Here is a 22,819-nt window from a genome sequence, read left to right on the forward strand (position 1 = left end):
GGTTATAATATTTCTTAGCCTTCTATGGATATAGTATATGAGGCAGATCCACAGAGATATGCACCCGCGCAGCGTATCTGAGATACGCTACGCCGCCGTAACTTTCCCGGCTTTGGTTCGAATCCATAAAGATTTTGCGCCGTAAGTTACGGCGGCATAGTCTATCTCTCGCGGCGTAACGGCGCGTAATTCAAATCGGCGATTAGGGGGCGTGTTTCATTTAAATGAAGCGCGTCCCCGCCCGAACGAACTGCGCATGCGCCGTCCCTAAATTTCCTGCCGTGCATTGGACTAAATGATGTCGCAAGGACGTCATTTTTTTTTTAACATGGACGTGAATTACGTCCATCCCGATTCACGGACGACTTACGCAAACAACGTACGTTCGTGGATCGTCGGAAATAGCTAATTTGCATACTCGACGCGGAAAACGACGGGAACGCCACCCAGCGGACGCCGAAGAATTGCATCTTAGATCCGAAGGCGTACGAAGACGTACGCCTGTCGGATCTAACCCTGATGCCGTCGTATCTTGTTTTGAGAATTCAAAACAAAGATACGACGCGGGTAATTTGAAAGTACGCCGGCATATCAGTAGATACGCGGGCGTACTCGCTCTGTGGATCTGCCCCCAGATATTTATTCATATCCATATTTGAGATTTTCCCTTACTTATTCTCCTGCTGTCATAGGTTGCCCCCCTCAGCCTAGACAGAGAGTGACAGTAAATCTCAAACAGGTACACAAGACAGTAATGAAAAAAAAAACCACAGGTTCTAAATGTTTCCATTGGCAGAAAATTCTGCATGCCATTGTTACCCTAAAAAAGTCCCCGTCTTCTTGCAGAGAGGCTTCTGCGTCCCTAAAAGCTGCTTCTGGATCTCCAAGTTTTAAGGAACATTTGGATCGTGCTACCAGGCAGTGTTTGTCAGTGGGCTGTAACTCCAGAGCCTATGAAAGAGAGAAATAAAAAATAAATAATAAAAAAAAAAAAAACAATAGAACTGACAAAAGGATTATATTATATATAAAATGCAATTATAACATGGTACAAAAAGCAATTTTGTGAAATATGAAGCGGGCAGTAGGTGCACTCAGTGGGACTTACAACATGGAATGTTGTGCATAGCAAGCACTGAGAGAGAAGCCGATGTTCAAGTGCATTGAACGGCTAAAGTGACCTGTAACTGCCTGATCTACACAAGACTACAATACAGAACTACAAAGTAACTACAGTATTTTAAATCTGTGCTGTAACAGTTCTTTCTTACTAGGTAGTAGGTTTCTTTATAGTTTACTAGAAAATGTATGTGGGGGTTGAATAGACATAGTTTTACATGTGGGTTGGAAAGAGTAGACACAATGGGGGCAAGGTTAGGAATCAGTGGCGGCCCGCTTCATTAGGGGTGCAGTCCCCCAAATTCAATGTGCCTGCCCCCTAATCTACATCAAACCCATGGATTTCAATGTTTTTTTTTTTTAAGCACATGTTTAAAGCCTGAGGCTCTAATTCACTTAAAAAAAAAGGATGAGCTCGGGGTGCAGGGAACTATGCCCTGAGCCCACCCAGCGGTGTGACATTAGCAAATTAATATTAGCCAAGGTCTTCCTGCTTCTCCTCCCAGCCACTCAGGAAGCGGGTCCTGAAACACGATTAGCCAGGGAGTCTTAGGACTCCTGGCCAATCGGGTCTCAAGACCCACTTTCTGGTGTTGGTATGTGCAAGTGAGGGGGGGGGGCAGGTTTGTTTGCAAACAAACCTGCCCAACCGCCCAAAAATATTGGGCACCAGCGGCCACTGTTAGGAATGATAGCAAGCTTACGATGCAAGCTGTTACACAAGTAAAACTGTAGCGGGCACAGATGTACATACTTGGTAAGGTCCAGCCAGTTTAACCTAGAAGCGTGTGTTCATGTAGCTATCAATTTCCATATTGCTTTACTTTATGTTCACTGAGAAACACATCCAAGTTTTTCAGAATTTATCTACACTCCCGGTTGACACCACTAACTATGGAAGAGACTACATCTTTACCGCTCTAAAAGTAAAGAATTATTTATGCAGTTTAGGATTGACCCGGATGTGGCAGCTTTAAAAAGGAAAGGAAAGAACAAAAAAAAAAAAAAAAAAAAAACACAATGGGGGTTATTTACTAAAACTGAAGAGTGCAAAACCTGGTGCAGCTCTGCATCGAAGCCAATCAGCTTCCAGGTTTTATTGCCAAAATCTTAATTGAACAAGCTATAGATAGAAGCCGATTGGTTACTATGCACAGCTGCAACAGATTCTGAGTGCACCAGTTTTAGTAAATCAACCCCAGTGTCAAGTTGGGCCAGGGTGTCTTACTGTGGCTCCTGGGGAAGTAGTAGAAGTGGGGTTATCTGATCATTCTCCGTTGGTTCTCAAATACATTTTGCATTCTGCTCAGAATCACACCTTGTGGAAAGTAAATCCTTATTGGTTAGAGCAGGGAGCTCCAAACTGCGGCCCAGGGGCCAGATGTGGCCCTTTGCTTGCTTTTATCTGGTCCTTGGGGCATTATTCCTCCCACTGTCAGCAACAGTGGGCCATAGTTTCTGCCACTCTATTCCTCCTACTGACATCTATGATGGGACACTATTTCTCTCACTGATACCAATGACGGGACACTATTCCTCCCACTGACACCAATTACGGGTCACTATTCCTCCCACTGATATCAATGATGGGTCACTATTCCTCCCATGGACACCATTGATGGGGCACTATTCCTCCCACTGTCAGCAACAGTGGGCCATAGTTTCTGCCACTCTATTCCTCCTACTGACATCTATGATGGGACACTATTTCTCTCGCTGATACCAATGATGGGACACTATTCCTCTCACTGACACCAATTACGGGTCACTATTCCTCCCACTGATATCAATGATGGGACACTATTCCTCCCACGGACACCATTGATGGGGCACTATTCCTCCCACAGACACCTTTGATGGGGCACTATTCCTCCCACTGATACCAATGACGGGGCACTATACCTCCAACGATGGGGGAACGGTTTACACCCGCTGACACCAAGTTTTTTTTCTACTCCCACTGGCCACAGTCCGGCCTCCTTAAAGTTTAAAGGACAGTAAAACTGGCCCTTTGTTTAGAAAGTTTGGAGACCCTGGGTTGGAGCTTTTGCCTTCAACGGAAGATATTATGCTTGACATATCTGCCTACAGTGCCACTAATAAGCCCTCTGTATCTCTGCACATTTATTGGGTCTCAAAAAGACCGTCACTTCCAGCGCTGAGAGGTCTTCTATAGTAAAGAGCAACAAGGGCATGAGTATTCCAAGACTAGGTGGATTCTGCCCTCCTCAGAAGGGGTAATCCAATGGAAACTACAAAAAACAAAATGGAAGGCGCGCACACCTAGTGCATTACCAATGACATTTATGGAAAAGTAGCTAGGCTACTAGCATAGCTCTGAAGAAGGGGGTGCGTACCTGAAACACGTCAGTTTTACCCCTTGATGTGTCTGCACCATTCCTCGCCGTGGGGTTTTAAGGTTGCACTTTGTGAGTACCCACTTTTTTATTGATTTTACTATTCAATAAATGTCATTGGTAATGCACTAGGTGTGCACGTCTTTCATTTTGTTTTGTGCATTTATTGTGACTTCTAAAAGCTTATAAGAGAGGAATTTTTATATCTCAAATATCAGAAATCTAAAAGAAATCCAGGGCCTGGGAGCACTCGGTAGCCAAAGATGTTCTGCAGGCTGAACGCAAATATATAGCGAACCCCACTATAGAAAATCAGCAGAAGTGGATAGCAAGCCAACAATCCTTTACAGAAATATCCTGTAAAAAAGCGGTGCGAAAACATTATTTTTTTCCTCCAGCAACCTTATTTAGAGGAGGGGGAAAATACAATTTTTTACTTTAATTTCATTGGTTCTCTCAGTCACTTTCAAAGTCCCATCCTCCAAGGGAGTTGCTCTTTTGTCTATTTAATAGGGATGTGGTGACTGCAAAACAATTTGATGAATTTGGGAATTTCTTTTGTATAACTAGAGTGGAACTTTTTGCAGGGCTCGACAAATCCCGGGCGCCAGGTCGCCATGGCGACTAGAAATAGGGTCCTGGCGACTTGGCTTGGAAGGGGGGCAAAAAAGGACGCCATCTGGTGGTGAGCCGTTGGTATTACAAGTTATTACCACCAGATTTGTAAGCTGGCGCCATCTGGTGGTGGCCGTTGGTATTACAAGTTAAGCATTACAAGTTAAACAGCAATTCTAATGTAATTTTTCACTATTTTCACTGCCATCTTCTTCCCTCTAATTAGAACCCCCAAACATTATATATATTTTTTATCCTAACACCCTAGAGAATAAAATGGCGATCGTTGCAATACTTTCTGTCACGCCGTATTTGCGCATCGGTCTTACAAGCGCACTTTTTTGGGAAAAAAATTACACTTTTTTTAATTAAAAAATAAGACAACAGTAAAGTTATCCCCATTTTTTTTAATATTATGAAAGATAATGTTACGCCGAGTAAATTCATACCCAACATGTCATGCTTCAAAATTGCGTCCGCTCGTGGAATGCCGACAAACTTTTTTACCCTTTAAAATCTTCATAGGCTACGTTTAAAAAAATCTACAGGTTGCATGTTTTGAGTTACAGAGGAGGTCTAGGGCTAGAATTATTGCTCTCGCTCTACCAATCGCGGTGATACCTCAAATGTGTGGTTTGAACACCGTTTACATATGCGGGCGTTGCTCACGTATGTGTTCGCTTCTGCGCGCAAGCTCGTCGGGATGGGGCGCGTTTTCTGGCTCCTAACTTTTTTAGATGGGTCCTAGATTCCAAGCAAATTTGTCAACCCCTTGTTTTATGGCACCGTTTACAGAAATCTGGATTTGGACCCGTTTATACACTGGATACAGCTTCTTTTTGTTGCACCGGTGGCACGAGTTCAGGTAAACGGACACATATCGGCCCCTTTTTTATTACAACGAGGAACAAGAGAGGGGTGATAATGGGCACCCCTGTCTTGTTCCTCGTTGATTCTCTGGCTGCTGCTATTTGTCAATCACCAAATATTACAGGGTTCTGTAGATCTTTAGGAGAGGACAAGATTGCCCTATTTACTGATGACAAGCTTCTATTTCTGGGAGATATTTTGCACTCCCTAGTAGCAGTGAGGTCTCGAATTATTACATAGGATTCCTTTTTAGATTTCACAATAAATTGGGAAAAGTCAGTTCTTTTACTGATCGACCCTTTGGTGGATAATATGCCAAGTTCAGCACCCCAAATAGCTGTAGTCTCTACATTTAAATATCTAGGTGTTCAAGTTACATCACAAATGACTATGTGGAGAGAAATCTAAATCCATTGCTTAGGCGCCTTAAACATACGGGGAAAAGATGGAGAAAGCTGACTTTAACGGTAGTTGGTAGAGCCAACCTGGTAAAGATGGTTTGGATGCCACAATTGTTTTACCTTCTACATAATTGTCCTGTATGGTTGCCCCAGAGATTTTCTTGATAGACGGACACCCTCCTTAGAGACCATGGCCCGGATTCAGATACAATAGCGTATCTATCGGCGGGCGTAACGTATCTCAGATACGTTACGCCGCCGTAACTTAGGGCGCAAGTTCTGTATTCAGAAAGAACTTGCGCCCTAAGTTAAGGCGGCGTAGCGTATGTGGTCCGGCGTAAGCCCACGGAATTCAAATTCTCCATGCAGTGGGCGTGTTGTATGCTAATGATGGCTGACCCCACGTAATTGACGTTTTTGACTAACGGCGCGTGCGCCGTCCATGAACGTAACCCAGTGCGCATGCTCCAAATTAACCCGCAAAAAGCCTATGCTTTCGACGTGAATGTAAATTACGCACAGCCCTATTCGCGAACGACTTACGCAAACGACGTAATCGACGTAAAATTAGACGCTGGCCCAATATCCATACTTAACATAGGATACGCCTCATATAGCAGGGGTAACTTTACGCTGGAAAAAGCCTAATGTAAACGACTTTAAAAAAAAATCGCCGGCCGGACGTACAATTCTGAATCGGCGTATCTACCTAATTTGCATATTCCTTGCGTAAATCTACAGAAGCGCCACCTAGCGGCCAGCGTAAATATGCAGCCTAAGATACGACGGTGTAAGAGACTTACGCCGGTCGGATCTTAGGGAAATCTATGTGTAACTGATTCTACGAATCAGTCGCAAAGATACGGCCCCGCAACTCAGAGTTACGACGGCGTATCCGGAGATACGCTGTCGTAACTTGTATCTGAATCCGGGCCCTTATCTGGAGATATAAACACCCCCGGATTAAACTAGGAGTTTTGCAATTGCCCAAGGATGGAGGTAGTCTAGCTACTTGGCACAAATGCAAATTTATATGGTTGAAATGTTATAGACTTGGGAGGACCATATACAGCAAATCATATTTTCTCAACTTTCAGTGGAGCCAGCGATGCAGCTAATAGCAGCTCATTATTTTTATAGTAAACTTTGTTTTCCTACATTTTATCTAATCCATAAAGTTTGGACTACCGTCCAACAATTTACTTCTCATGAGGAATATACCAAATATATGCCCATATGGAATCATTTACAATTAACAGAGGTAGCAAAACTTGAAAACTTTGACTCATGGAAAAGGGCTGGCATTGTCTTTCTTCGTCAGCTTTACAACCATTTAAGGACTGCCTCCTGCACATAAACGTCGGCAGAATGGCACGGCTGGGCACAAGCACGTACTTGTACGTCCTCTTTAAGTGCCCAGTCGTGGGCCCAAAGCTCCGTGACCGCGGGACCCGATCGCCGCTGGAGTCCCGCGATCGGTCCCCGGAGCTGAAGAACGAGGAGAGCTGTGTGTAAACACAGCTTCCCCGTTCTTCACTGTGGCGCGGTCATTAATCGTGTGTTCCCTGATATAGGGAAACACGATCAATGATGTCACACGTCCAGCCCCGCCCCCCTACAGTTAGAAACACATATGAGGTCACACTTAACCTCTTCAGCGCCCCCTAGTGGTTAACTCCCAAACTGCAATTGTAATTTTCACAGTAAACAATGCATTTTTATAGCATTTTTTTGCTGTGAAAATGACAATTGTCCCAAAAATGTGTCAAAATTGTCCGATGTGTCCGCCATAATGTCGCGGTCACGAAAAAAAAAAAAAAAACGCTGATCGCCACCATTAGTAGTAAAAAATTTTTTTTAATAAAAATGCAATAAAACTATCCCCTATTTTGTAAGCACTATAAATTTTGCGCAAACCAATCGATAAACGCTTATTGCGTTTTTTTTTCCAAAAATAGGTAGAAGAATATGTATCGGCCTAAACTAAGGGAAGAAAAAGTTTTTAGATATTTTTGGGGATATTTATTATAGCAAAAAGGAAAAATATTGAATTTTTTTCAAAATTGTCGCTGTATTTTTGTTTATAGCGCAAAAATAAAAACCGCAGAGGTGATCAAATACCACCAAAAGAAAACTCTATTTGTGGGAAAAAAAGGACGCCAATTTTGTTTGGGAGCCACGTCACACTTTGCCCCAGACGTGAGTAAGTCAGCTTGAAAGCAAAGACAGCAGCACCATCCCGCACGAGCTGAGCAACCACACTTATAGGACAACACATTCGTATGCCAAGAGGGGAGGGGAGACCTGGGAGGCGGGGGGGGGGGGGTCCTGCCCTTCTCTGGTGAATAATTAAAAACTGTAGGAGGGCAGGATGTGAGCTCAGAGAGAGAGTGCTGTGCAACAATATCGCCTTCTTCCCTGGAATCACCTGAACTGCAGTGCCACCCACTGGCAGCTCTTCTGTATTGCAAGTAATATAGTGCTTAATAGAAGTGTATAATCCAGTCTTTTTTAACTAAGTTGATGTGATCCTTCCCACTGATCACCAATGTAAGGAACATTCTTCTCACTGATCACCAATGTAAGGGACATTCTTCTCACTGATCACCAATGTAAGGGACATTCTTCCCACTGATCACCAATGTAAGGAACATTCTTCTCACTGATCACCAATGTAAGGAACATTCTTCTCACTGATCACCAATGTAAGGGACATTCTTCTCACTGATCACCAATGTAAGGGACATTCTTCCCACTGATCACCAATGTAAGGGACATTCTTCTCACTGATCACCAATGTAAGGAGCATTCTTCCCACTGATCACCAATGTAAGGAACATTCTTCTCACTGATCACCAATGTAAGGGACATTCTTCTCACTGATCACCAATGTAAGGGACATTCTTCCCACTGATCACCAATGTAAGGGACATTCTTCTCACTGATCACCAATGTAAGGAGCATTCTTCCCACTGATCACCAATGTAAGGAACATTCTTCTCACTGATCACCAATGTAAGGGACATTCTTCTCACTGACCACCAATGTAAGGGACATTCTTCCCACTGATCACCAATGTAAGGGACATTCTTCTCACTGATCACCAATGTAAGGGACATTCTTCCCACTGATCACCAATGTAAGGGACATTCTTCCCACTGATCACCACCAATGTAAGGGACATTCTTCCCACTGATCACCACCAATGTAAGGGACATTCTTCCCACTGATCACCAATGTAAGGAACATTCTTCCCACTGATCACCAATGTAAGGAGCATTCTTCTCACTGACCACCAATGTAAGGGACATTCTTCCCACTGATCACCAATGTAAGGGACATTCTTCTCACTGATCACCAATGTAAGGGACATTCTTCCCACTGATCACCAATGTAAGGGACATTCTTCCCACTGATCACCACCAATGTAAGGGACATTCTTCCCACTGATCACCACCAATGTAAGGGACATTCTTCCCACTGATCACCAATGTAAGGAACATTCTTCCCACTGATCACCAATGTAAGGAGCATTCTTCTCACTGACCACCAATGTAAGGGACATTCTTCTCACTGATCACCAATGTAAGGGACATTCTTCCCACTGATCACCAATGTAAGGGACATTCTTCTCACTGATCACCAATGTAAGGGACATTCTTCCCAATTTTGTTTATTAAAAGTCTTGCAAACAAAAAGCATAAAATCACTATATATAAAAAATACATAAATATATACATATTTACATAAATAAAAATAAATATAGCAAATCTGCTCTCAAACAAAAGACTTTACAGTAAAGCAAAAATCATGTAACCACTGGTGAAATAAATCCTACTACAACACACACCACTACACCAGACAAACCTACAAGGTCAAGAAACAAACCCGCACCCATTATGCATGCAGCCCTTCTTCAAAAAGATACTAACCAACAAAAGCTAAGGGAGTGAAAGAGACAGAAAGGGAAAAGAACTCCTCACTCAGAGACGGGCAGCTCACCAAAGGCAGGTCTGATATTCCTCCACGCCCTTTTCCAGACCGCCCTAGGTTCCCTGCCCTTCTCAAGACCCCGAATTTTCCCAACCTCACCCAGAATATCGTGCACCACCACCTCGACAGAGAGGACTTTCTTCCGCAGGGTAATCTGACACCGTGCATTCCATGTGAAGTAACGGACAACTATACTAACCAGAAAAAGTGTATTAAAATCAAAATCCCAGTGAGTCGGGAATGCCCCGTACACCCACTCCGCATAACTCATGCGATAGAAAAAGGGAATGCCTAGAGCCCTCCCCACCCTTTTATACACCTCTATGTTAAAGGGACACTGCAGCAAAAAGTGGTCCATAGACTCCACTTTACCAACACACTCCGCTCTAGGACAATCCCGATCATCCACAGAGCGATTCTTCAGGTTCCCTCTCACATAGAGCCTTCCATGGAAAGCGAGCCAGGCTTGATCCCTAAACTTCAGAGGGATTCTTTCTAAATTGATTAAACGCAATCCCTCCCTCATTACAGAGCCTGGGCAATCCCTTAAGGCCAGTGACACACTGAAAGCCGAGCTCAAAATTCTCTTCTCCAGAAGCTTCCTGGGGAGGGACTTGATATCCTCCGCTGTCACCTGCCACTGCCGAAGTATTTTCAGACACGGGGCAACATAAGCCGGGAGCTTGCCATGTTGGACTCTCAGACTTTTCACTGGCCCGCCATCTTCCCAGCATCGCAGAAAAGGCCTAAAACAAGACTGAAAAATACCCACCCATCCCGGCGGGTTCTCTGCTAGCATGTTACCAAGATTGTACTTTAAAAAGAGCAGAGAAAAGAAAACTATTGGGTTGACCATTCCTAGGCCACCCTCCCGCCTAGACAGGTAAGTTACATTGCGTTTGATCAGGTTCAGCCTATTTCCCCAGAACAGTTGGAAAAAACAGCTGTACACCCTTGCATAGAGAGATGATGGCAAGATACAGACGAAGCTGACATATAAAAAGATTGGGACCAGGTACGTTTTGATCAAGTCAACCCTCTCCCTCAAGGAAAGCCTCCATTTCTTCCAGCTTGCTACTTTGGCATTGGCACACACCAACCTGCTTTCCCAATTTCGATGACCATAGTCACCAGGACCAAATTTGATGCCCAACACTTTAATTTCCTGCTGGGGCTCTGGGAAGGCATCCGGAAGTTCGAAGCTTTCACCCTCCTCACCCATCCAGAAAACTTCACTCTTTTCATGGTTGACTTTAGAACCAGAGGCCTCTGTGTACTGCTCTATCATAGAGACCACCTCCTGCGCCTCCTCCGTCCCAGAGACAATAACAGACACATCATCGGCGTAGGCCACGACCTTCAAGGGCGGCACACCAGCAATGCCCAAAGGCACCCCGCACAACGATCCACACTCTAGCCTTTTTATGAAGGGGTCGATTGCGAATACATATAGCAGGGGGCTCAGAGGACATCCCTGGCGCACACCAGAGCCAACCTCAAAAGGCCGTCCAACCCAACCATTAACCAGTGGGAAGCTCTCAGCCCCTCTATATAATGTCTTCAGCCAATCTATAAACCTCCCCTGCAGGCCGTATCTACCAAGTAGCAAATACAGGTACTAGTGATTGACTCTATCAAAAGCCTTCGCCTGATCAAGTGCCAGCAAGTACTTTCTCCATCCAGCAGCCCTGCATCGTTCCAAAGCCTCCCGGACAGCTAAAATCGCTGAAAAGGTGCTTCTACCTTGGACTGAGCAGTGCTGATGACTGGACAACAAATCGCCTGCCACTGACGACAAGCGCCAAAAAAGAATCTTCGCCAAGATCTTTCTATCAACATTGAGAAGACTGATGGGGCGCCAGTTCTCAATCATTGAGGGGTCTTTACCTTTTGACAGAAGAATCACAGCGGATTGCCTCATGGAGGGAGGGAGCGAACCCTCTTCTAGACAGCTGTTATAAACCTCTGCTAAAAAGGGAGCCAGAATGGACTTAAAACACTTGTAGAATTCAGCTGTCAACCCATCTGGCCCAGGCGATTTTTTGGTAGCCAGCTTGTCTATAGCATGAACTACCTCATCCGCTGAAATTGGTTCTGTCAAATCCATCAAAGGCAATGTACCATTTCCCAATCCTGGAGTAGAATCCAGAAAGCTTTCCATCTTGTCCCGACAAAGGTCCTTTCTTCCCAGAAGGTCAGCGTAATATGATCTGAAGATCTCCAGGATCCCTGATCTGGACTTCACCAGGGAACCCGTACCATCCCTCAGGCCTATGACCGTCTTAACTGCTATGCCTTGCTTACAGTTCTGGTAAGGATCAGGCGAGTGATATTTTCCATAATCCCTCTCCAGAACCAAGGAGGCACGCCGGTCGTATTGACACTTCCTAAGAAGAAACTTCACCTCAGAGATCTCCCCTGGATCTCCTCCATACGAGACAAGACGATCAAGCTTCCTCCGCAAATGCTGGTAGACAATGTACATACCAAGCTGCTTCTTCTTACCTATGGCCTTGAAAAGTCCAATTGCCCTTTGTTTCACAAGCTCCCACCACTCTGACTTACTGCTGCAAAAGTCCAGAATAGAAACCTGTGCCTGAAAAAAATCCTCAAAGGATTGTCTTACCTCTACATCTTCCAGGAGAGCCGAATTCAGTTTCCAGGTACCCCTTCCCCTGGGTGGAGTGTCCGAGGCATTCAGAGTCACAGACAGCATACAGTGGTCAGAGAACTCCACCGTCCTCAACTCAGGAGCCGAGAAAGCAGAGTTCTCCTTTAAAAAAAAAACCTATCTATCCTACTCTGACTATTCCCTCTCTGAAATGTGAATCCCGTGCTGCCAGGGCAGTGCTTAATATGCACATCTACCAGGCCTGCTTGTCTCACCATATCTCTAAGAAAAACGCTATCGTATCCCAGCCTGTCTATGGAGCCTCTCCTGTCTTCAGGCCTAATGATGGTGTTAAAGTCACCTCCAAAGACAACCTGCTGGGACGTAAAAAGGAAGGGCTTGATCTCTGTGAGGAGGCATTTCCTGCCCCACCTTGACTGCGGCCCATAAATATTGATCAGGCGCAGGTCATGCCCCCTAACAGAAACGTCCAACACCATGCATCTACCTATTTCTACCTCAATTACCCGCCGGCACGTTACCATATCGGTTTTAAAAAGTACCGCAACTCCGCTGCAGGGCTCAGCCGCAAGAGACCAAAAGGAGGGACCGCATCTCCACTCCCTTTTTGCCAGATGGACATCGGCCAAAGTATGGAGCCAGGTCTCTTGCAAAAATAAAATCTCGGCATCAAACTCGCTGAGCAAAAATAAGGCCATATCACGAGCTCTTGCAGATTTAATGCTGGCGACATTAATGGTCGCCACCTTTATCGGAGGGGGAACTGCCATCAGGATGATTGGGGTAGTCGTTTCTTGACCTTCACCACACTCTCATCACCAGAAACCGCTCTCTTCAAACTACGTGACTCCCCCTCATCCATGGATGAAAAAGAGGAAGACAAAGACATCTCATCACCCGACAACACAGAAAAGGTGTTACCAAGGGGAACCCCTCTTGGATCCGACTCTGAGGAAGAGACGACTGGTTTTCTAGCCTTTCTCTTCTTTTTTTTCTTCCTCCTGATCGTCTCCCACCCCTCCTCATCCGAATCCATCAACTGAATGTGAGACATGGGGTATGGACACCCCTCCATCAGCCCCACCCCCATCCAGCACCCCCACATTCCCCTGACCACGCTTGCGCTGCCGAGGGGCAGGGACTGGAGGCTGAGTGGGAAGATCCGCTAAACCTGCCCCCCCAGCAGCCTCCGCCAGTCTGGAGGATCTACGAATAGATGGATTAGGGACAGGAGGGACAGATTTAGGGACCACATCTCTATGGGGAACAGAAACAGATGTCACAGACACAGAAGGGACAGACTCAGGGACCACATCACTAGGGGGAACAGAAACAGATGTCACAGACACAGGAGGGACAGACTCAGGGACCACATCACTAGGGGGAACAGAAACAGGTGTCACAGACACAGGAGGGACAACAAGAGTTTCAGTGGCCTCATCCTCCTTATCCAGCCTCTGCAGCTCAGCCTCCAACCCTGGCAGGTTATGTAATGCCTCCGGGCATTGACTGTAGGGGTGACCAAGCTTTTGGCACAAATTGCACCGAATGTCAGTACAGTCTTTAGCCAAATGGCCGAGCTCCTGGCACAAAGAGCATTTCTTGCGGGTGCAGGTGGAGGCAAAATGGCCCTTGTCACCACATTTATTGCACACCTTAGGCTGACCCTGGTAAAAAATGGTCAGCCTGTCCCTCCCCAGAAAGGCTGAACAGGGCAGATGTTGAACAATATTTCCCTGTACCCCCAATTTTAGTGACACTGTCCAGGCCCCTGTCCATATCCCATGCTGATCAAGGACCTTCCGCAGTGGAGCGAGGACCTCACCATATCGGCGTAACCATACTACCAAATCAGCCTCTGGGATGGATTCGTTACGCACAAGGATCGTCACTGATTTTATTAGAGGCTGCCTGGAAACCACCTTTGGCATCCAACCATTCCACTGCGGAAGGTCCCTGCGCCCCCTAAAACGTTCCCAAAATAAATCCAGACCCTCAGGTTTTACAAAGGATAAATCAAATTCCCAACTCCCAACAGGACAAATCAAAGCAAAAATGTCTGCGACTTTGAACCCCATTTCCAGGATCAACTCTGCCACCCTCCCCCTTACTGGTGGGGTCCCCTCCCCCTCCCACTTCAACTGGACCACATTTCTTCTCTTATACCCACCAACCATCCCACCACTAAACCCCCCCAAATTGTGACCACCAACATTTGCACCATTCCCCCCACCCTCCTTGGTGCGATTCCCCAAAACTGATGCATAGCTGCCGTTGTTCACAGACCTCCCCGCAGAGGGTCCAGTTGTGCGTTTGGCAGATGAGTCTTTCCTCTGCTGAGCAGGAGGAAAAATGTCATTGTTAACCCCTTCACCACCACCCACCACATCCATTGCTTCATCAATAATATTACGGTCATTATTTCCTGGCACATTCCTAATTCCTGCCGTGTCCACATTCACAGCGGTATCCACACATACTTCACCTCCAGGCAGACTCTTCTCCATCAGGGCAGGATTGTCAACTGAGCAGGGTGAAGGTTGTTGTAATCCAGCACCAGGTGAACCAGTGCAGGAGGCTTCCATCGCTGCTTCCACTCCACTTGCTGCACTGTGCTGCTCCCCTCCCCCACCTGCATCAGTCAGCCCAGGTGAGGCTGAAACTGGCTCTTTGGAGCTGGCAGCCATCTTGGTTGTAGAACCACAGATCCCAGCAGTCACAACAGAATCCATTTGCAGGGCGCATGATGTAGATCCATCCATACTGCTCTGGTGGGCTGGTGACACCTCTGCCAGGGGTTTTTCCTTCATATCTGCAGAGGATTTTTCCACAGCAGAAACACCACTCACTTTAGCCGGGACACCACTCACTTTAGCCGGGACACCACTCACTGCAGCCGGAGGGGCAGACATGTTGGAAAGCGGCTGCACAGTACACTGGGATTTCTCCACCAGTGCCGGTCTGCGACCCCTCTGCGACTCCACAGCGACTTCTGATGCCTCACCAGCAGACCCGTCTGCCCTTAGGGGTGACTCCATCTGCTGGATGAACCGTAAGGTGCCATGTTGACCCTCAACCCCCTGGCTGGTTGCCGCTGGCGATTCCCCAGCCTGACATGGGGGGAGAGGCGCAGAGGCAGATGGACCCGGGTTGTCTGTAACCTGTGACTGCCGCTGATCCACAGAGGTCTGGCTGGCAAATCTCCTCTCATTTTTAAATTTTTCAGAAAAAGCTCCACTTTTATCTTTTAACTTCTCCAATAGTAAAGATTGTATCTTCACTTTCTCCTCCATCTCTTGTAGCTCAGGCTTCATGGCTGAACGGTTCTTACTCCAGGCCTGGAAGTACTTGGTTTTGAAGTTTTTATGTTCAGCTTTCAAACTTTTAAGTTTCTCCTCCGCTCTTCCGATCGCCCGAAACCGATCGATTACCTTTTGTCTGAATACATCCGTATTCTCACCAGGGCCTGGACCCACAGTCAGATCCTGCACCACCTCCTCCTCCTCACTAGGCCCCGTATCATCAGGGGCATCCGTCCCAGGGCCTCCCCCAGGATCAGGCATTATTCCTGGGCCAAGCTAGCAGGCAAGGCCCAGGCTTGAAAAAAGGTTGGATCTCTCAGAGAGCTCCTTGGGTGTGTCCTCCTCCTTCTTCCCACTGATCACCAATGTAAGGGACATTCTTCTCACTGATCACCAATGTAAGGAGCATTCTTCCCACTGATCACCAATGTAAGGAACATTCTTCCCACTGATCACCAATGTAAGGGACATTCTTCTCACTGATCACCAATGTAAGGGACATTCTTCTCACTGACCACCAATGTAAGGGACATTCTTCCCACTGATCACCACCAATGTAAGGGACATTCTTCCCACTGATCACCACCAATGTAAGGGACATTCTTCCCACTGATCACCAATGTAAGGAGCATTCTTCTCACTGACCACCAATGTAAGGAACATTCTTCCCACTGATCACCAATGTAAGGGACATTCTTCTCACTGATCACCAATGTAAAGAACATTCTTCCCACTGATCACCAATGTAAGGGACATTCTTCCCACTGATCACCAATGTAAGGAGCATTCTTCTCACTGACCACCAATGTAAGGGACATTCTTCCCACTGATCACCAATGTAAGGGACATTCTTCTCACTGATCACCAATGTAAGGAGCATTCTTCCCACTGATCACCAATGTAAGGGACATTCTTCTCACTGATCACCAATGTAAGGGACATTCTTCTCTCGCTGACCACCAATGTAAGGGGCATTCTTCCCACTGATCACCAATGTAAGGAGCATTCTTCTCACTGATCACCAATGTAAGGAACATTCTTCCCACTGATCACCAATGTAAGGGACATTCTTCCCACTGATCACCAATGTAAGGGACATTCTTCCCACTGATCACCAATGTAAGGGACATTCTTCCCACTGACCAGTCAAGTAGATTTCATATCTGACTGGTCAGTAAATCTACAGACAGTAATCATACCTCCCAACTTTCTGAGATGGAAGTGAGGGACACCTATCAGCAAAAGTATTTAGGCATAGGACACACCCCTTGCCATGCCCCCTTAAAAAGGAGAATTAAACAGAAAAAGATTTGTTAAACCCACAAGTGTTTTTTTTTTTCCCTTACAATTACTATTCCGTTATATTTGCTTTTGAAATGTACAAATGCAGCAATTTAGAGATTGGATGAAAGGTTTAGCACTGGGAAACACTTTTTGATAGATAAAAATTGCATTTTATATACATCTGTATAGATCAGACCAAAATGAGGGACAAATGAGGAGGAATGAGGGACAGAGGCACATTTCTCCAAATCAGGGACAGTCGGAAGCTATGCAGTACAAAGTGTCACCAGTACAACTTCCAAGACAGAAAGTGACAAGAAATCTCCTCAGGTGGAACAAAAAAAAAGGAAAAAGGGTTTTACCAGTGGCGGCTGGTGCTCAAAATCATTCGGGGCACAATCAAACTGAAAAAAAAAAAAAAAAAAAAAAAAACACATTTGAAGCCATTGTGCCATCAAATGCCACCACTGTGCCCATCAAACGCCACCACTGTGCCCATCAAACGCAGCCACTGTGCCCATCAAACACAGCCACTGTGCCCATCAAACACAGCCACTGTGACCCCCCCGCCATCTGCCAAGCACTTACCCTGTCTCTGTGGGGCAGCGGGCGACGGTGGCAAGCGGTGTCCTCCATATGTCTCCTCACATCAGGCGTCCAATCACAGAGCCGGTTGTTTCAGCTAATTAGGTGACGGGTAACAGACCTGAGCACCTGATTGGCAGAGATGTGGTTCAGTGTTAGAAAAGCGAATATTAATTTCGCTGTTCTAACACACCTGGGTGAACTGCGAGCGGCAAAAAAGGTGCTTGCAGGTCACTTTTTTTGATGCCCATTAAAGCTTATCACTAATCAGGTGCTTCAAAAGCACCCCCCGCCGCTGTAATTCAGGCACCCGGCAAGGACCCGGGCACCTGAATAGGGGGTGGTAGCGGCAGCAATGGATGGATTAATGCAATGCATGGATCTATCCATTGTTCATAGAGGGGGTAGCTGGATAGAGGGGGCGGCGCCCATGCACCGCCACTGAATTTTACCCTTTACACAGTACAAACTAATGAATTCCATACACTTTAAAAAAAAATAATTCAAGCCCATTTGAACATATATTTCCCCATGTACTGATTCCACCCAGCACAGTTTCTGTAGGACTACAAGTCCCAGCCCTCTTACATTGCTGAAGCTCTCCTTGGCTTTGCTGTACTCCCCCTTGTGGTAGAGTTGCTCTCCCTCAGCCATGTATGTGGTGAAGGTACTGCGGGGTCCCTGCTCTCCATCCACCTCCTCAGCCATCATGCAGATCACAGCAGCCGGCCGTCTGTACACACCAACTTTATCTCACAAAGTGTTCCTAGCAGCCAGCCTGTCGCTTAGCAACATGCAAACAATCATGGTTTCTCCAGCTTCCTCCAACAGCCAATGATGGGCAGGGAAGTCGAGTTCCAATGAAAAGTGCTCATGGGGCGGAGTTTAGTCACGTGCGGCTGGTAGAAAGTAATTGCTCAGCTTGTGAGAGAGGGGTCTGGCTGCAGAGTGGAGCTCCACGTTTGATAGGAAGCATGTGACCTCCAATTCACTTTTTTTATATCGAACTTTAAAGGGGAGTTCCAGTCCCCCAAACATATATATATATTTTTAAAACTGCTCTGTAATTGTCCAAACCTGTGCATGCACACTTCTAACATGTCACATTTTATGCTTTTACTTTATTTGAAAAACGTTGTCACCTACAGATCTCAGAAGCAGACAGGTTCCATTTTAGCTGTGGGCATCTGAAGCCCCTGTAGTGTCACAGTTTGCTGCCTATCCTAGAATGCTGCGGAAGTCACGTGGCGGCCAACTGCGCATGCGCGATGCGTTCCAAACGCAAGTGCGATGCGTTCCAATGGATTTTCGACAGTACACAGCAGCGAACCCGGCATTCAGGGCGACGTGGCTCTTTTTTTAACATCCTCCAATCCACGGGGATGTTAAGGAAAGAGCCTGGATGCCGACTGAGGTTTCACTGGTGTGCACTGTCGTGAATGCATTGCAACGCATCGCACTTGCGTTTGGAACGCATCGCGCATGCGCAGTTGGCCGCCACGTGACTTCCGGAGCATTCTAGGATAGGCAGCAAACTGTGACAATACACCCTCCTATGTTAATTTTATGGAGCTGACTACCCAGCATGCACCTCCAAATCTCGCACATGCTCAGTAATGCCTCCGCAAGGCCATCCTTCTACCGGACAGTTTGCCATAGCACTGTAGGCATCGGCAGGGTGTCTTCTGGGTATCGGCGCTCCAGCGCTGTGATTGGCTGGAGTGGCGATGATGTCACTCCCGCGCATGCGCATGGGAGACTTCAATTCGGCAAGGTCCGGCGGCTGCCGGTCCTTTAGCCGAGGATCCCCGCTGCGCATGCGCCGCTGCAATCAGCGGCGCATTGCGGGGGGAATATCTCCTAAACCATACAGGTTTAGGAGATATTCTTTATACCTACAGGTAAGCCTTATTATAGGCTTACCTGTAGGTAAAAGTCATATACAACCACTTTAACATATAAAACTAAGACAAAAAAATATAAAAAAAGATTTTTTTATATTAAAGAATATAAAAATTTTTTTAGATCAAGGACAATTCTGGTAATGCTTTTTAGTCACATCCAAAAAAATAAGCGTATATTGATTGTATTTTGTAATATTATTACTATCTACAAACAATGGTGTAAACATCCATTTATTTTTCTTTATTATTAAACTAGTAATGGCAGCAATCAGTGACTTATTGTCCGCCTGCGATATTGCGCTAACACTAGCACAGTGATTACTGTACTAATTACACTGGCACTGCGCATGCACAGTGATGACGTAACTACAGCTGATCGGAAGACCAGCTAGAGTAACGTTACGTACTGCGCATGCGTGGATCGTCAGATGCATTATCCGATGGAAGGCATTATTTGACTATCTGCACAGCGCTGAGGCAAAATCCAACAGTCATATTGTGACTGTGACATATTGTGACTGCGGTCTTGGGGGTCACATTATAGCCTAATATTCTACTTTGATCAGAAGTTAAATCTGCAATAAACTGCAGCAACAATTCACCTCACACACATAAAGGAGTTTTGCAGGGAGAGAGCAGAATATACAATATGCACACTGTGAGCAGACATACTCCTCACCAGTGCCATGACATGCCTTACAGTGCCATCACATGTTGTACAATGCCATACAGAGCCATCACATGTTGTACAGTGTAATTGAATGTTGTACAATGCCATGACATGCCGTACAGAGCCATTGCATGTTGTACAATGCCATGACAAGCCATACAGAGCCATTGCATGTTGTACAATGCCATGACAAGCCATACAGAGCCATTGCATGTTGTACAATGCCATGACAAGCCATACAGAGCCATTGCATGTTGTACAATGCCATCACACGCCGTACAGATTCATTGCATGCCCTCTCCCTGCAAAACTCCTTTATGTGTGTGAGGTGAATCATTGCTGCAGTTTATTGCAGATTTAACTTTTGATCAAAGTGGAATATTAGGCTGTAATGTGACCCCCAATACTTCCACCTCCCCTTTAGGGCTTCCTTACACAGGCGTGGACAGAGCAAGGCACTATGGCCCAGATTCACGTAGAATCACGGCGGCGTAACGTATCTTAGATACGTAAGGCCGTATCGTAGATACGTTACACCGCCGCAAGTTTTAATCGCAAGTGCCTGATTCACAAAGCACTTGCGATGAAAACTACGCCGGCGGCCTCCGGCGTAAGCCCGCGTAATTCAAAGGGGCGTGTGCCATTTAAATTAGGCGCGCTCCCGCGCCGGACCTACTGCGCATGCTCCCTTTTGAATTACCCGCCGTGCTTTGCGCGACGTGACGTCATTTTTTCGAACAGCGACGTGCGTAGCATATTTTCGTATTCCCGAACGTCTTGCGCAAACGACATGAATTTTTAAATTTCGACGCGGGAACGACGGCCATACTTTATACAGCACATACGTGTGCTGTGTAAAGTTAAGGCACCAAAAACGACGACTAACTTTGCGACGGCAAACTAGACTAGCGGCGACGTAGCGAAAGCGAAAAACCGTTGTGGATCGCCGTAACTCCTAATTTGCATACCCGACGCTGGTTTACGACGCAAACTCCCCCCAGCGGCGGCCGCGGTATTGCATCTTAAGATCCGACAGTGTAAAACAATTACACCTGTCGGATCTTATGGCTATCTATGCGTAACTGATTCCATGAATCAGTCGCATAGATAGAACAACAGATACAACGGCGTATCAGGAGATACGCCGTCGTATCTGCTCTGTGAATCTGGCCCAATATGACTTGAATTTTGCCTCAGCGCTGTGCAGACAGTGGCGACTGGTGCTCAAAATTTTTGGGGGGGCGCAAACAAACGAAAACAAAAAAACATCAATTGCAGCCTCACTGTGCCCATCAATTGCCGCCACTGTGCCCATTAAACGCAGCCACTTTGCCATTAAATTGTCGCCACTGTGCCATAAAATTGTCGCCACTGTGCCATGCCATCAAACGCAGCCACTGTGCCATGCCATCAAACACAGCCACTGTGCCCATCAACTGTCTCCACTGTGCCATGCCATTAATTGTCACCACTGTGTCCATCAATTGTGGCCACTGTGCCATGCTATCAATTGTCGCCACTGTGCCATCAATTGTCAGCACTGTGCCATGCCATCAATTGTCGCCACTGTGCCATGCCATTGTCTCCACTGTGCCCATCAATTGTCGTCAATGTTCCATGCTAAACGCAGCCACTGTGCCATCAATTGTTGCCACTGTGCCATGCCATCAAACGCAGTCACTGTGCCATCAATTGTTGCCACTGTGTCCATCAATTGTCGCCACTGTGCCATGCCATCAATTGTCGCCACTGTGCCATGCCATTGTTGCCACTGTGCCCATCAATTGTCTCCACTGTGCCATGCCAAAGGCAGCCACTGTGCCATCAATTGTCGCCACTATGCCAAATGCAGCCACTGTGCCATGCCATTGTCGCCACTGTGCCCATCAATTGTCGCCACTGTGCCATGCCAAACGCAGCCACTGTGCCATGCCATTGTCGCCAATGTGCCCATCAATTGCCGCCAGTTTGCCCCAAAAATACCGCCAGATTTCCCCTTAAAATGCCGCCAGATTACCCCAAAATACTACCAGGTTACCCCACCCTCCCGGCACTTACCTTTCTCGGTCAGCCATCCTTCTCCACGATCCCTCGAAGTAGTCCCGCCCTCGATGTCGCGTCAGCCAATCAGGTTACCGGTAACCAGATCCGGTGAACCTGATTGGCTGAGATGCGTGTCAGTGTTAACCAGGGAACGCACACCCCGTGCATCCCCTGGTTAACTATTTGGAAGACGATTACAGCCCACAGGCTGTAATCGGAAAGCCTATCAGAGCCGCTGCCTCTGATAGACACTTTCACAGCCAGCCAGCTGCCGTTATTCAGATGCAATGCATGAATCTATGTATTGTTTTCAGTGGCGGTGCAGGAACGAGAGAGGGGCGGCGCTTCTGCGCCCTCTATGGACGCACCGCCACTAGGTGTGCAGATAGGCAAATAATGCCTTTCATCGGATAATGCATCTGACGATCCACGCATTCGCAGTACATAATGTCACTCTAGCTTGTCCCCTGATCAGCTGTAGCTACGTCATCACTGCGCATGCGCAGTGCGTCGGATGCATTTTTCGACGGGAGGCATCATTTGACAGGGCACTGATTTACAATGCTGTGCTGGCCGACATTGGATGTGATTCGCACCACACTACAGTGCGATGTCTGTGCGATGCAAACTCAGCCATACAGATTGTATGGCTGAATTTGCATTCGGACCAAACTCTCACAGGACCCCTTTTTTTGGTCCACACCAGAATCAAATCGCATGGATGTTCACACCCATGCGGTCCAATTCCTGTCCGATTTGACAGTTCGCACTGCAATATGTGAACTGATTTGGGGGTGTCATTATTTTTCCATTGACACTCCCAGCAGTTTGCATATGGCAATGTGAACGGCCTGTGAGTTGTATGCGATGTGGGAACCCACATTGGATTCTCAGGGTTCCCGCATCGCTGCAGTGTAAACCGGCCCTTAGAATGATTTAAGGGTTGCCAGTGTTTTGTGTACAGATTGTGCTGCTGTCAGTAGTTGAAACTTGGTTCACATTGGTGCAATGCGAGAACCTTGCGACTCCACTGCAGATTTCCCT

At 46.6% G+C, this 22,819-nt stretch overlaps 1 protein-coding gene across 2 annotated transcripts in view; it reads right to left on the reverse strand.

The window, feature by feature from the left end:
- The window catches only part of ODAD4 (outer dynein arm docking complex subunit 4), a 77,437-nt gene extending 59,434 nt beyond the window's left edge, over positions 1-18,003 (reverse strand). Inside the window, exons 1-2 of one of the 2 annotated variants that reach the window (XM_040330463.1) lie at positions 17,747-18,003; positions 820-951 (exon numbers count right to left, since the gene is read on the reverse strand). In XM_040330463.1, the coding sequence (XP_040186397.1) occupies positions 820-951; positions 17,747-17,869 (255 nt within the window). In that variant the 5' untranslated portion in view covers positions 17,870-18,003. The remainder of the gene's footprint in view (positions 1-819; positions 952-17,746) is intronic. The other variant, XM_040330462.1, reaches the window with a different exon arrangement.
- Between the last annotated feature and the right edge of the window lie 4,816 nt (positions 18,004-22,819).

This window comes from Rana temporaria, chromosome 12 (assembly GCF_905171775.1).
Source record: "Rana temporaria chromosome 12, aRanTem1.1, whole genome shotgun sequence".
In the NCBI taxonomy this organism is placed as follows: Eukaryota; Metazoa; Chordata; class Amphibia; order Anura; family Ranidae; genus Rana; species Rana temporaria.